We start from the raw sequence: 12,816 nt of genomic DNA on the forward strand, positions 1-12,816 counted from the left end.
TGCTCTCATTCCGCTGACTGCAATTACTGGCAGTGTTGAGATTCTTGTATGAAACTCTGAGGTCAGCAGTGCAGCTCCTACAGCCAAGTTATTTATTGATCGATTCAAAGTTATTGATTTGTATGTCTATCGATAATTCGGAACTATAACCCCATCCCCCACCACTCCATAGAGAGGGAGATCTTTATAATAATTATTTTTGTATATAATAATCCTTGTTTGGGGGATTTATATTCATATTATTTTAATATCACTTAGATATTAAAATAGTATAATAAAATATATATGGATGATACTAGAAATATTATTCCTCCAATAAAAAGATGAAAAAGGCTTTAATGTATAATTAATTTTTCTTATATTCTCTGAGATCTTTACAATAATTATTTGTTAAGTATTAAATCTTGTCCGGGGATTTTATTTATTTTATTTTAATATCACTTAGACATTAAAATATGATGGATGGATGATATAAGTAATCCTTTAATAAATAGACCAAATAGCCTTTAATTTATATATATTTTTTATTTATAATTAATTTTTATATTTTATACAATAATTATTTTTTAACGTATTAACCCTTTTTTTTTTAGAGATTTTACTTTATATTATTAATCAAAGTATATAAATGGATGATACTAGAAAAAGTAATCCTTTATTAAATAAACCAAATAGGCTTTCATTTATATATATATTTATAATTAATTAATTATTATTATGATATTCTATATAATAATTATTTTTTAATGTATGAACCCTTTTTTTTTTTAGAGTGTTTACTTTCTCTTATTTTAATCAAAGTATATAAAGTCCTGCACAGAGTCCTGACCTCAACCCCATAGAACACCTTTGGGATGAATTAGAGCGGAGACTGCGAGCCAGGCCCCCTCCCCCGACATCAGTGCCTGACCTGACAAATGTGCTTCTGGAAGAATGGTCCAACCTTCCCATAGACACCCTCCTAAACCTTGTGGACGGCCTTCCCAGAAGAGTTGAAGCTGTTATAGCTGCAAAGGGCGGGGCCAACTCAATATTGAACCCTATGGACTAAGACTGGGGGGCCATTAAAGGTCATGTGTGTGGAAAGGGCGGGGCCAACTCAATATTGAACCCTACGGACTAAGACTGGGGGGCCATTAAAGGTCATGTGTGTGGAAAGGGCGGGGCCAACTCAATATTGAACCCTATGGACTAAGACTGGGAGGCCATTAAAGGTCATGAGTGTGGAAAGGGCGGGGCCAATTCAATATTGAACTCTACGGACTAAGACTGGGAGACCATTAAAGGTCATGCGTGTGGAAAGGGTGGGGCCAACTCAATATTGAACCCTACGGACTAAGACTGGGGGGCCATGAAAGGTCATGTGTGTGGAAAGGGCGGGGCCAACTCAATATTGAACCCTACGGGCTACGACTGGGGGGCCATTAAAGGTCATGTGTGTGGAAAGGGCGGGGCCAACTCAATATTGAACCCTAAGGACTAATACTGGGAGGCCATTAAAGGTCATGTGTGTGGAAAGGGCGGGGCCAACTCAATATTGACCCCTATGGACTAAGACTGGGGGGCCATTAAAGGTCATGTGTGTGCAAAGGGCGGGGCCAACTCAATATTGAACCCTACGGACTAAGACTGGGGGGGCCATTAAAGGTCATGTGTGTTGAAAGGGCGGGGCCAACTCAATATTGAACCCTACGGACTAAGACTGGGGGGGCCATTAAAGGTCATGTGTGTGGAAAGGGCGGGGCCAACTCAATATTGAACACTACGGGCTACGACTGGGGGGGCATTAAAGGTCATGTGCGGGGAAAGGGCGGGGCCAACTCAATATTGAACACTACGGGCTACGACTGGGGGGGGCATTAAAGGTCATGTTCGGGGAAAGGGCGGGGCCCGATACTTTCGGTAAGGTAGGAGGAGGACGGGGTAAGTATAGCTTTTCCCTAGACTGGAGAGAAGGAACAATCGATGGCTGGAGGTCGGGCGCAGGATCACCACATGGGGCGATAACATGGTCACCGGCGTTCTGCTTCCAAGGACATCAGCAAGAGGCAGCAATATGTTGACAGTTCCACTTTGTTTCCAAATTCGTTTTGAGTTTGGTTCGTATTATTTTGGGTGAAATTTCTTTTTGTTATTTCACATTTTCGTTTAATTGAGTTCCTCATTCGGAAATTCGGATGCATTCGGGTTTATTTTTAAAAATGCAATTGGCATGTTGATCAGGGGGGAGGGGAACCAGGAAGGGCAAAATATAGGCAGAATAATGAAAAGAATGTTTCTAGGCAGAGAAAATTTTTATTTTTTTTTCTTGTACAGAGTCAGCCATCGCGTTCTGTGAAGGTGCGGCTGCGCTGCAAATATAATGAGGATTACAGCAAAATCAAAAGCTGATAATGCAAAAGCCAAAATGTCTGCCGTGGAAGGAAGGAAAAAGAGGGAAAAAAAGAGGGAAAAGGGGAAAGAGGAAAAAGAGAGGAAAAAAAGAAGAGGAAGCAGGAAGAAAGGAGAAGGAAGAAGGAGGAGGAAGAAGAAGAGGGAGAAGGAAGAAGGAGAAGGAAGAAGGAGGAGGAGAAGAAGGAGAAGGAAGAAGAAGGAGAGGAAGGAGAAGGAAGAAGGAGAAGTATTGCTGGCGCTGTCGGTAGGATTTCCTCATCTCCTCGTCCATCACACTCGTCCAAAGTAGGTCTGGTAAGCCGGGTGGAAGCCGAACCATTCAGAGAGCTGGTCACAGGGCCAATAATTCTCACACTGCTCCTTCTTCACCTCCATGGGGGACTTTATAGGAAGATAGAACCTGGAGAGGAGAGGAGAGTTATAGAGGAAGGAGCGGAGTCCTCCAGCAGTGCAGAGTATTTCAGGAGAGGAGTTATAGAGGAAGGAGCGGAGTCCTCCAGCAGAGCAGAGTATTTCAGGAGAGGAGAGGAAGGAGAGGAGTCCTCCAGCAGTGCAGAGTATTTCAGGAGAGGAGTTATAGAGGAAGGAGCGGAGTCCTCCGGCAGTGCAGAGTATTTCAGGAGAGGAGAGCTATAGAGGAAGGAGCGGAGTCCTCCGGCAGTGCAGAGTATTTCAGGAGAGGAGAGCTATAGAGGAAGGAGAGGAGTCCTCCAGCAGAGCAGAGTATTTCAGGAGAGGAGTTATAGAGGAAGGAGAGGAGTCCTCCGGCAGTGCAGAGTATTTCAGGAGAGGAGTTATAGAGGAAGGAGCGGAGTCCTCCAGCAGTGCAGAGTATTTCAGGAGAGGAGAGATATAGAGGAAGGAGAGGAGTCCTCCAGCAGGGCAGAGTATTTCAGGAGAGGAGAGATATAGAGGAAGGAGAGGAGTCCTCCAGCAGTGCAGAGTATTTCAGGAGAGGAGAGTTATAGAGGAAGGAGCAGAGTCCTCCAGCAGCGCAGAGTATTTCAGGAGAGGAGAGATATAGAGGAAGGAGAGGAGTCCTCCAGCAGTGCAGAGTATTTCAGGAGAGGAGTTATAGAGGAAGTGGCGGAGTCCTCCAGCAGTGCAGAGTATTTCAGGAGAGGAGAGTTATAGAGGAAGGAGAGGAGTCCTCCAGCAGTGCAGAGTATTTCAGGAGAGGAGAGTTATAGAGGAAGGAGAGGAGTCCTCCAGCAGTGCAGAGTATTTCAGGAGAGGAGAGTTATAGAGGAAGGAGCGGAGTCCTCCAGCAGTGCAGAGTATTTCAGGAGAGGAGTTATAGAGGAAGGAGAGGAGTCCTCCAGCAGTGCAGAGTATTTCAGGAGAGGAGTTATAGAGGAAGGAGCGGAGTCCTCCGGCAGTGCAGAGTATTTCAGGAGAGGAGAGGTATAGAGGAAGGAGCAGAGTCCTCCAGCAGAGCAGAGTATTTCAGGAGAGGAGTTATAGAGGAAGGAGCGGAGTCCTCCAGCAGTGCAGAGTATTTCAGGAGAGGAGTTATAGAGGAAGGAGCGGAGTCCTCCAGCAGTGCAGAGTATTTCAGGAGAGGAGAGTTATAGAGGAAGGAGCGGAGTCCTCCAGCAGTGCAGAGTATTTCAGGAGAGGAGTTATTATAGAGGAAGGAGAGGAGTCCTCCAGCAGTGCAGAGTATTTTAGGAGAGGAGAGTTATAGAGGAAGGGGCGGAGTCCTCCAGCAGTGCAGAGTATTTCAGGAGAGGAGAGTTATAGAGGAAGGAGAGGAGTCCTCCAGCAGAGCAGAGTATTTCAGGAGAGGAGTTATAGAGGAAGGGGCGGAGTCCTCCAGCAGTGCAGAGTATTTCAGGAGAGGAGAGTTATAGAGGAAGGAGAGGAGTCCTCCAGCAGTGCAGAGTATTTCAGGAGAGGAGTTATAGAGGAAGGAGAGGAGTCCTCCAGCAGTGCAGAGTATTTCAGGAGAGGAGTTATAGAGGAAGGAGCGGAGTCCTCCAGCAGTGCAGAGTATTTCAGGAGAGGAGAGTTATAGAGGAAGGAGCGGAGTCCTCCAGCAGCGCAGAGTATTTCAGGAGAGGAGAGTTATAGAGGAAGGAGCGGAGTCCTCCAGCAGTGCAGAGTATTTCAGGAGAGGAGTTATAGAGGAAGGAGCGGAGTCCTACAGTAGTGCAGAGTATTTCAGGAGAGGAGAGTTATAGAGGAAGGAGCGGAGTCCTCCAGCAGCGCAGAGTATTTCAGGAGAGGAGTTATAGAGGAAGGAGAGGAGTCCTCCAGCAGTGCAGAGTATTTCAGGAGAGGAGTTATAGAGGAAGGAGCGGAGTCCTCCGGCAGTGCAGAGTATTTCAGGAGAGGAGAGGTATAGAGGAAGGAGCAGAGTCCTCCAGCAGAGCAGAGTATTTCAGGAGAGGAGTTATAGAGGAAGGAGCGGAGTCCTCCAGCAGTGCAGAGTATTTCAGGAGAGGAGTTATAGAGGAAGGAGAGGAGTCCTCCAGCAGTGCAGAGTATTTCAGGAGAGGAGAGTTATAGAGGAAGGAGCGGAGTCCTCCAGCAGTGCAGAGTATTTCAGGAGAGGAGTTATTATAGAGGAAGGAGAGGAGTCCTCCAGCAGTGCAGAGTATTTCAGGAGAGGAGAGTTATAGAGGAAGGAGAGGAGTCCTCCAGCAGCGCAGAGTACTTCAGGAGAGGAGTTATAGAGGAAGGAGAGGAGTCCTCCAGCAGTGACCTCTTCATGCTCCGTATGGTGGACTTACCTCTCATAATAGTCGTAGACTCGTTTGTGTAGTTTGATGAGGGAATGTGCTGAGCTCCTCGCCATCTTCACGTCTGGAAGAAGTAAAACGCGTCCAGAAATATCGATCTGATTGTAATCAATAATAACATATTTCACTTTTATCTACACGGCCCAAAAAACATGAAAGGAAGACTCTGAGAACCCATCAGATCCCAATGGGGAGGAATCTCCTGCTGGATCTCTATCCTGACATGGACGGGGGATGGGTGAGGAACGTAAGGACGCCCCATCATTGGATGGAAATGATCGACCTACAGAGGACTGAATTCACAGACACCCCGAAAATCAAAGTGAAGAAATGATGCAGCAGGCGAGTCTATTTGGCTGAAATGTCATTTCAGCTACTCAGAATGGTCCTCAGTAGTCTGTGTGGCCCCCACGTGCTTGTATGCATGCCTGACAATGTCGGGGGAGGGTCCTAATGAGACCACGGATGGTGTCCTGGGGGATTTCCTCCCAGATCTGGACCAGGGCATCACTGAGCTCCTGGGCAGTCTGAGGTGTAACCTGGCGGTGTCGGATGGACCGAAACATGACATCCCAGAGGGGTTCTATTGGATTTAGGTCAGGAGAGCGTGGGGGCCATTCAATGGTATCAATTCCTTCATCCTCCAGGAACTTCCTGCATACTCTCCCCCCATGAGGCCGGGCTTTGTCCTGCACCAGGAGGAACCCAGGACCCACTGCACCAGGAGGAACCCAGGACCCACTGCACCAGGAGGAACCCAGGACCCACTGCACCAGGAGGAACCCAGGACCCACTGCACCAGGAGGAACCCAGGACCCACTGCACCAGGAGGAACCCAGGACCCACTGCACCAGGAGGAACCCAGGACCCACTGCACCAGGAGGAACCCAGGACCCACGGCACCAGGAGGTACCCAGGACCCACGGCACCAGGAGGAACCCAGGACCCACTGCACCAGGAGGAACCCAGGACCCACTGCACCATGAGGAACCCAGGACCCACTGCACCAGGAGGAACCCAGGACCCACTGCACCAGGAGGAACCCAGGACCCCCTGCACCAGGAGGTACCCAGGACCCACTGCACCTGCGTAGGATCTGACAATGGGTCCAAGGATTTCATCCCGATACCTAATGGCAGTCAGGGTGCCATTGTCTAGCCTGTAGAGGTCTGTGTGTCCCTCCATGGAGATGCCTCCCCAGACCATCACTGACCCACCACCACAACGGTCATGCTGAACCATGTTACAGGCAGCAGAACGTTCTCCACGGCTTCTCCAGACCCTTTCATGTCTGTCACATGTGCTCAGGGGGAACCTACTCTCATCTGTGAAAAGCTCAGGGCGCCAGTGGTGGAGCCGCCAAGTCTGGGGTTCAATGGCAAATGCCAATCCAGCTCTATGGTGCCGGGCAGTGAGCACAGGGCCCACTAGAGGACGTCGGGCCCTCAGGCCACCATCAAACCCGCCCCGCAGGCCAGAGTACTTGGTGTCATTCTGGACTACAACATATCCTTCCAGCCCCAAGTCCAATCTTTAACAAACTCGTGCAGACTCCGCCTCCGCAACATGCAGACTCCGCCTCCGCAACATGCAGACTCCACCTCCGCAACATGCAGACTCCACCTCCGCAACATCGCCAAAATCCGCACGTTCCTAACCCCAGAAACCACTAAACAGCTCATCCACTCCCTCATCATATCACGACTCAACTACTGCAACTCCCTCCTCACTGGCCTGCCTCGCCACAGGCTATCCCCGCTTCAGTCCATCCTGAATACGGCAGCCAGACTCATTCACCTTTCCAACCGCTCTGTCTCCACCACCCCCCTCTGCCAATCCCTCCACTCAGTGTCCACCACCCCCCCCCCCCCCCCTCTGCCAATCCCTCCACTGGCCTCCACTCAGTGTCCTCCACCCCCCTCTGCCAATCCCTCCACTGGCTTCCGATTGCGCAACGGATCAAATTCAAAATCCTAACACTGACGTACAAAGCTGTCCACCATACTGCCCCAAGTTACATCACCGACCTAATATCCAAGTACTGCCCAACACACACACTCCGCTCCTCACAAGACCTCCTTCTCTCTAGTTCCCTGGTCTCCTCCTCCCATGCCCGCCTCCAGGACTTCTCCAGGGTGTCCCCCATCCTCTGGAACTCCCTGCCCCAACCCATCAGATTATCACCTACTCTCCTCTCCTTTAGGCGCACCCTGAAAACCCATCTCTTCAGGGAAGCCTACCCCACCCCCTGCTAACCTGCCGACCTCCTCCACTCTTCCTACCACTCCACCCCCACAGCTATCTCCTCCTGTACCCCTATCCCCTCCCTCCTAGATTGTAAGCTCCAAGGAGCAGGGCCCTCGATCCCCTCATGTATCGCATTGTATTGTTCTGTCACATGTTCTGTCCCCCTCTGTAATGTACAGCGCTGAGCCAACTATTGGAGCTTTATAAATACTGTATAATAATAATAATAATAATGAAGTCTGTTTCTGATTGTTTGGTCAGAGACATTCACACCAGTGGCCTGCTGGAGGTCATTTTGTAGGGCTCTGGCAGGGCTCCTCCTGGTCCTCCTTGTACAAAGGAGCAGATACCGGTCCTGCTGATGGGTTAAGGACCTTCTATGGCCCTGTCCAGCTCTCCTAGAGGAACTGCCTGTCTCCTGGAATCTCCTCCATGCTCTCGTCTCCTGGAATCTCCTCCGTGCTCTCGTCTCCTGGAATCTCCTCCGTGCTCTCGTCTGCTGGATTCTCCTCCGTGCTCTCGTCTCCTGGAATCTCCTCCGTGCTCTTGTCTCCTGGAATCTCCTCCATGCTCTCGTCTCCTGGATTCTCCTCCGTGCTCTCGTCTCCTGGAATCTCCTCCGTGCTCTCGTCTGCTGGATTCTCCTCCGTGCTCTCGTCTCCTGGAATCTCCTCCATGCTCGTCTCCTGGAATCTCCTCCGTGCTCTCGTCTCCTGGAATCTCCTCCGTGCTCTCGTCTCCTGGAATCTCCTCCATGCTCTCGTCTCCTGGAATCTCCTCCGTGCTCTTGTCTCCTGGAATCTCCTCCGTGCTCTCGTCTCCTGGAATCTCCTCCATGCTCTCGTCTCCTGGAATCTCCTCCGTGCTCTTGTCTCCTGGAATCTCCTCCGTGCTCTCGTCTCCTGGAATCTCCTCCATGATCTTGTCTCCTGGAATCTCCTCCATGCTCTCGTCTCCTGGAATCTCCTCCGTGCTCTTGTCTCCTGGAATCTCCTCCATGCTCTTGTCTCCTGGAATCTCCTCCATGCTCTCGTCTCCTGGAATCTCCTCCATGCTCTTGAGACTGTGCTGGGAGACACAGCAAACCTTCTGGCAATGGCAGGTATTGATGGGCCATCCTGGAGGAGTTGGGCTGCCTGTGCAACCTCTGTAGGGTCCAGGTATGGCCTCATGCTACCAGTAGTGACACTGACCCGAGCCAAATGCAAAACTAGTGAAAAACAGAAAAGATGAGGAGGGAAAAATGTCAGTGTCCTCCACCTGTAAAATCATTCCTGTTTTGGGGGTCGTCTCATTGATGCCCATCTAGTGCAACTATTAATTTCATGAACACCAAAGAAGCTGAAACTGATGAACATCCCCCTCTGCGACTTCCCTGACCAGATCCATATCCCAGGAGTGTCATGGACTTCGGACTACAAAGTCTTCCTTTCAGTTTTTGGAGCCGTGTATATTATAAACGTATTAAACCCAAAACCAGAAATCTCATCTATCACACCTCACCGATCATCAGATGTGGCGGCTGCATTCGTTTTCTTTTTTCCCCTCTGTTGTCACCTGCTGATCCGGCCAGTAACACCCCTCCTACATTAGAGCGCCCCCACTCTGGAGGACGGAGCACAGGGGGCACCTTTGGACAGCAGCATTGTCAGCCTGGAGGGAGGGGAGTGTTACACAGACTAGCAGATTTAGATACACTAACACATCGAAGGCAAACTGCAGCTATTACTTTATAATCCCTTAGGGTGCGCTCACATGGGAGGTTCCGTTTTTTCCATCAGTTCAGTCACGTTTTTACATCCGTTGACATCGTTTCTTCATCCGTTTTTCATCCATTTTTCATCCGTTTACATTCATTGACATCGTTTCTTCATCCGTTTTTCATCCATTTTTCATCCGTTTACATTCATTGACATCTGTTTCTTCATCCGTTTTCTCATCTGTTTCCATTCGTGTTTGATCTGTTTACATCCGTTTCTTCATCTGTTTACATCCGTTTTACATCTATTTATGTCCGTTTCCCCCATTTACATCTGTTTTTGGTCCATTTACATCCATTTTCATCCGTTTACATCCAGTTTTTCATCCGTTTTTGGTTTGTTTATATCCGTTTTTGGTCTGTTTAAAACCATTGACATCAGTTGACATCAATTTCTTCATCTGTTTTATTCATTTTCATCTGCTTTACATCCATTTATGTCTGTTTTCACCCCTTTACATCCGTTTACATTTGTTTTTGGTCCATTTACATCCATTTCCATCTGTTGACATCCGCTTCTTCATACGATGTTTCATCCATTTTTCATCTGTTTACATCCATGTTTGGTCCGTTTACATCAGTTGATATTCGTTTCTTCATCTATTGTTTCATCCGTTTACATCCATTTATGGCCGTTTTCCTCCATTTAAATCCATTTTTAATCCTTCTACATCTGTTTTTCATCCATTTCTTCATCCGTTTACATCCATTGACATCCGTTTTACATCAGTGAACATCCGGTTTTGGTCCATTTTCATCCGTTTACATCCATTTTTTACGTTTGCATCCGGTTTTGGTCCATTTTTCATCCGTTGACATCCGCTTTTCATCCGTTACGGGTTTTTTGTGGAAGAAAAATAGAGTTTTCTTCCGTTAAAAAAAACAGATGTTAACGGATGCATTAATGGATGTATAAAGATGTTCATTCGTTTACATCCGTAAGTCCATAGAAATACATGGGGGGGTCGTTTTTCACCCGTAAACGGACAGATGAACACCGGACAGAAGGAGCGCCCGGGGGGGGGGGGAGGCCCTGAATGTATTTATTCCGTTTTGGGATAAAAGGTTTTAAATCAATAAACGCTGATCATTGTCAGCCCCCCCCCCGCCAATGTTTTGTCTCATCCCTGTAAACTGCTACATCTGCAGGACAGCTTGTTCTTCTGAAAACAACAGACTTACTGGCCGGATCGCCAGGTGAAAAATAAAAGAAAGAAAGTGAATGCAGCCGTCCCGTCTGAGCGTTTGTAAGCTGCATAATGAGGATATATATAATAAATGTTTGTTTTATGCGGCTTTCATGATGATGGATTCAGGGCAAAGCAATCATGGGAAAGGAAGGCTGTGATTGGTTCACCTTCAGCGTCGATCGCTTTTCTTGATTTCTGAGGCGCGGGACCTGGAGGGACATAAAAAGAGAAGGTTTCTGTTCTGGTTGTCATGCTGATCCCCTCGCTTCACTGAAACTCACCGCACACTGGGAGCTTCTCACAGTGTGCATTAGAAGCTGCAGCCAGTCAGAGAGAGCTCCGCCTCCTTTCCTGGCTGGAGGACGTCCGGCATCATCTAGCGCTTTCCTCCCTCAGCCTGACTGTCCCTGGTCCCGCCCCTTTCATTCATAGGAGCCCGCCTCATTTCCTGGCTGGAAGACGTCCAGCATCATCTAGCCCTTTCCTCTCCCAGCCTGACTGTCCCTGGCCCCACCCCTTTCCTCTGCCAGCCTGACTGTCCCTGGCCCCGCCCCTTTCATTCATAGGAGCCCACCTTATTTCCTGGCTGGAGGACGCCCAGCGTCATCTAGCACTTTCCTCCCCCAGCCTGACTGTCCCTGGCCCCGCCCCTTTTATTCATAGGAGCCTGTCTTATTTCCTGGCTGGTTGACATCCAGCATCATCTAGCTCCTTCCTCCCCCAGCCTGACTGTTCCTGGCCCCGCCCCTTTCATTCATTGGATTTCAGTCCTTCCAATCAGTGAGGCTCAGCATCACATGGGGGTGTTATGTATGCAAATACAGCCTACCTAGGAACACCCACTCCTCCATATTGATCAAAGCATTGTGATATTTACATAACTCCTCCCACTGCTTGTATCAGGACCGAGGGCTCTGGAAAGGGTTACTGAGGCATCCAGAGAACCCAACCAGCTCCTCCCAGGAGTTGTGACATGCCTGCCTTGCATAGAGAAGCACAGAGACCCAGTGATGACATCACTACATCTAAAATAGGATATGTCATGAAATTGGAACAGTTTTACTTAAATATGTTAACATGTTGGGGGAGGGGGTGCAGGGGAGGACCTGGGAAGGCAAAATACAAGCAGATTAAACTTCAGCTTTGACGTTTCCAGGAAGCTATAGCCAGCTGCATTGCATAGGGAAGCACAGAGACCCAGTGATTATATAATGATGGTATTGCATAGGGAAGCACAGAGACCCAGTGATTATATAATGATGGTATTGCATAGGGAAGCACAGAGACCCAGTGATTATATAATGATGGTATTGCATAGGGAATTTGGGGGCAGGCAGAGGGTTGGGGGAGGGTAAATGTGAGAGGAGGTGCTAGGATTGGTGATTTGGAGGGGGGGGGGATTGTGTTGGGTGGGGGGAAGAAAATGTGTGCTAGAAGTGATTTGGGTGGTTTGTGCTAGAAGAGGTCATATGGTTGGGGGAGGGGGGATTTGTGCTAGGAGGGGGTACTGGGGGGTGCTAGGAGGGGAAGTTTGTGGGAGAGGATTTGTGCTAGGAGTCGAGATGGGTGGGGGGGAATTTGTGCTGGGAGGGAAATTTTCTTTTTTGGGGGGGGGGCAAAGATTTCTGTTGGGAGGGGTAATTTCAGCAAGGTGGCAGATTTGTACTGGGGAGGGAATTAATGCTTCGGGGGGGGGGGGGTAAGCATGCAGATTAGTGCTAGATTTTTTTTTTTTTGGGGGGGGTGGTGCAGTTTTGCATGTTCACCCTGTCCTCTCGGGTATAAATCATGACACATTCAGACTGCACTCCTTTACCCAATCATCTAAAGATTTGCAGTCCTGCCACTATTGATGACTTGTGTGCAGACAGTGCAGTCAGCATCCATGCTGAACGACTGCAGAAATAAAAGCAATGACATGGGGGACTGCAGCGTGTTCCAGCCCTGATCTGATTGTCATTGACAGAGCAGTAAAGCGCAGCCGCCGTGACACAAAGCAGGAAGGATTAGCGACAAGCGAAGCTGCGACTATGTAACGATCAGCTCTTCCCGGCAAACATGAATCCCGATTAGGATTTTGTATCTCAGGGTGCGGGAAAAGGTGCGGGAAAAGGTCGAAATAAAAGCTGAGAGCTGCTGAAATCCTCCCACCTTGTTGGGTCAGGACGGCCGCCATCCCCAGCAGCATCAGGACAATGAGCGCCTTCATGGCGGTGTGCGTCGTATTCCTCCTGTCGCAGCGCGTCGTATCCCTCCTGTCGCTGCGCGTCGTATCCCGCCTGTCGCAGCGCGTCGTATCCCTCCTGTCGCAGCGCGTCGTATCCCTCCTGTCGCTGCGCGTCGTGTTCCTCCTGTCGCTGCGCGTCGTATCCCTCCTGTCGCTGCGCGTCGTATCCCGCCTGTCGCTGCGCGTCGTATCCCTCCTGTCGCTGCGCGTCGTATCCCTCCTGTCGCTGCGCGTCGTATCCCTCCTGTCGCAGCG

At 49.3% G+C, this 12,816-nt stretch overlaps 1 protein-coding gene across 1 annotated transcript; it reads right to left on the minus strand.

Annotated features, from left to right (window-relative positions):
- Nucleotides 1–2,275: 2,275 nt before the first annotated feature.
- On the minus strand, nt 2,276–12,543 carry LOC149432299 (osteocalcin-like). The gene is made up of 4 exons (XM_089665276.1): nt 12,486–12,543; nt 10,502–10,543; nt 5,130–5,202; nt 2,276–2,794 (listed from the first exon to the last, which is right to left on the minus strand). Exons 1-4 carry the CDS (start codon nt 12,541–12,543, stop codon nt 2,665–2,667), a joined length of 303 nt encoding a protein of 100 aa, XP_089521402.1. The 3' UTR covers nt 2,276–2,664.
- Nucleotides 12,544–12,816: the final 273 nt, after the last annotated feature.

The sequence above is a fragment of the Staurois parvus genome, unplaced genomic scaffold, assembly GCF_062004578.1.
Source record: "Staurois parvus isolate SC_StPar_1 unplaced genomic scaffold, SC_StPar_1.0 ptg002171l, whole genome shotgun sequence".
NCBI lineage: Eukaryota > Metazoa > Chordata > Amphibia > Anura > Ranidae > Staurois > Staurois parvus.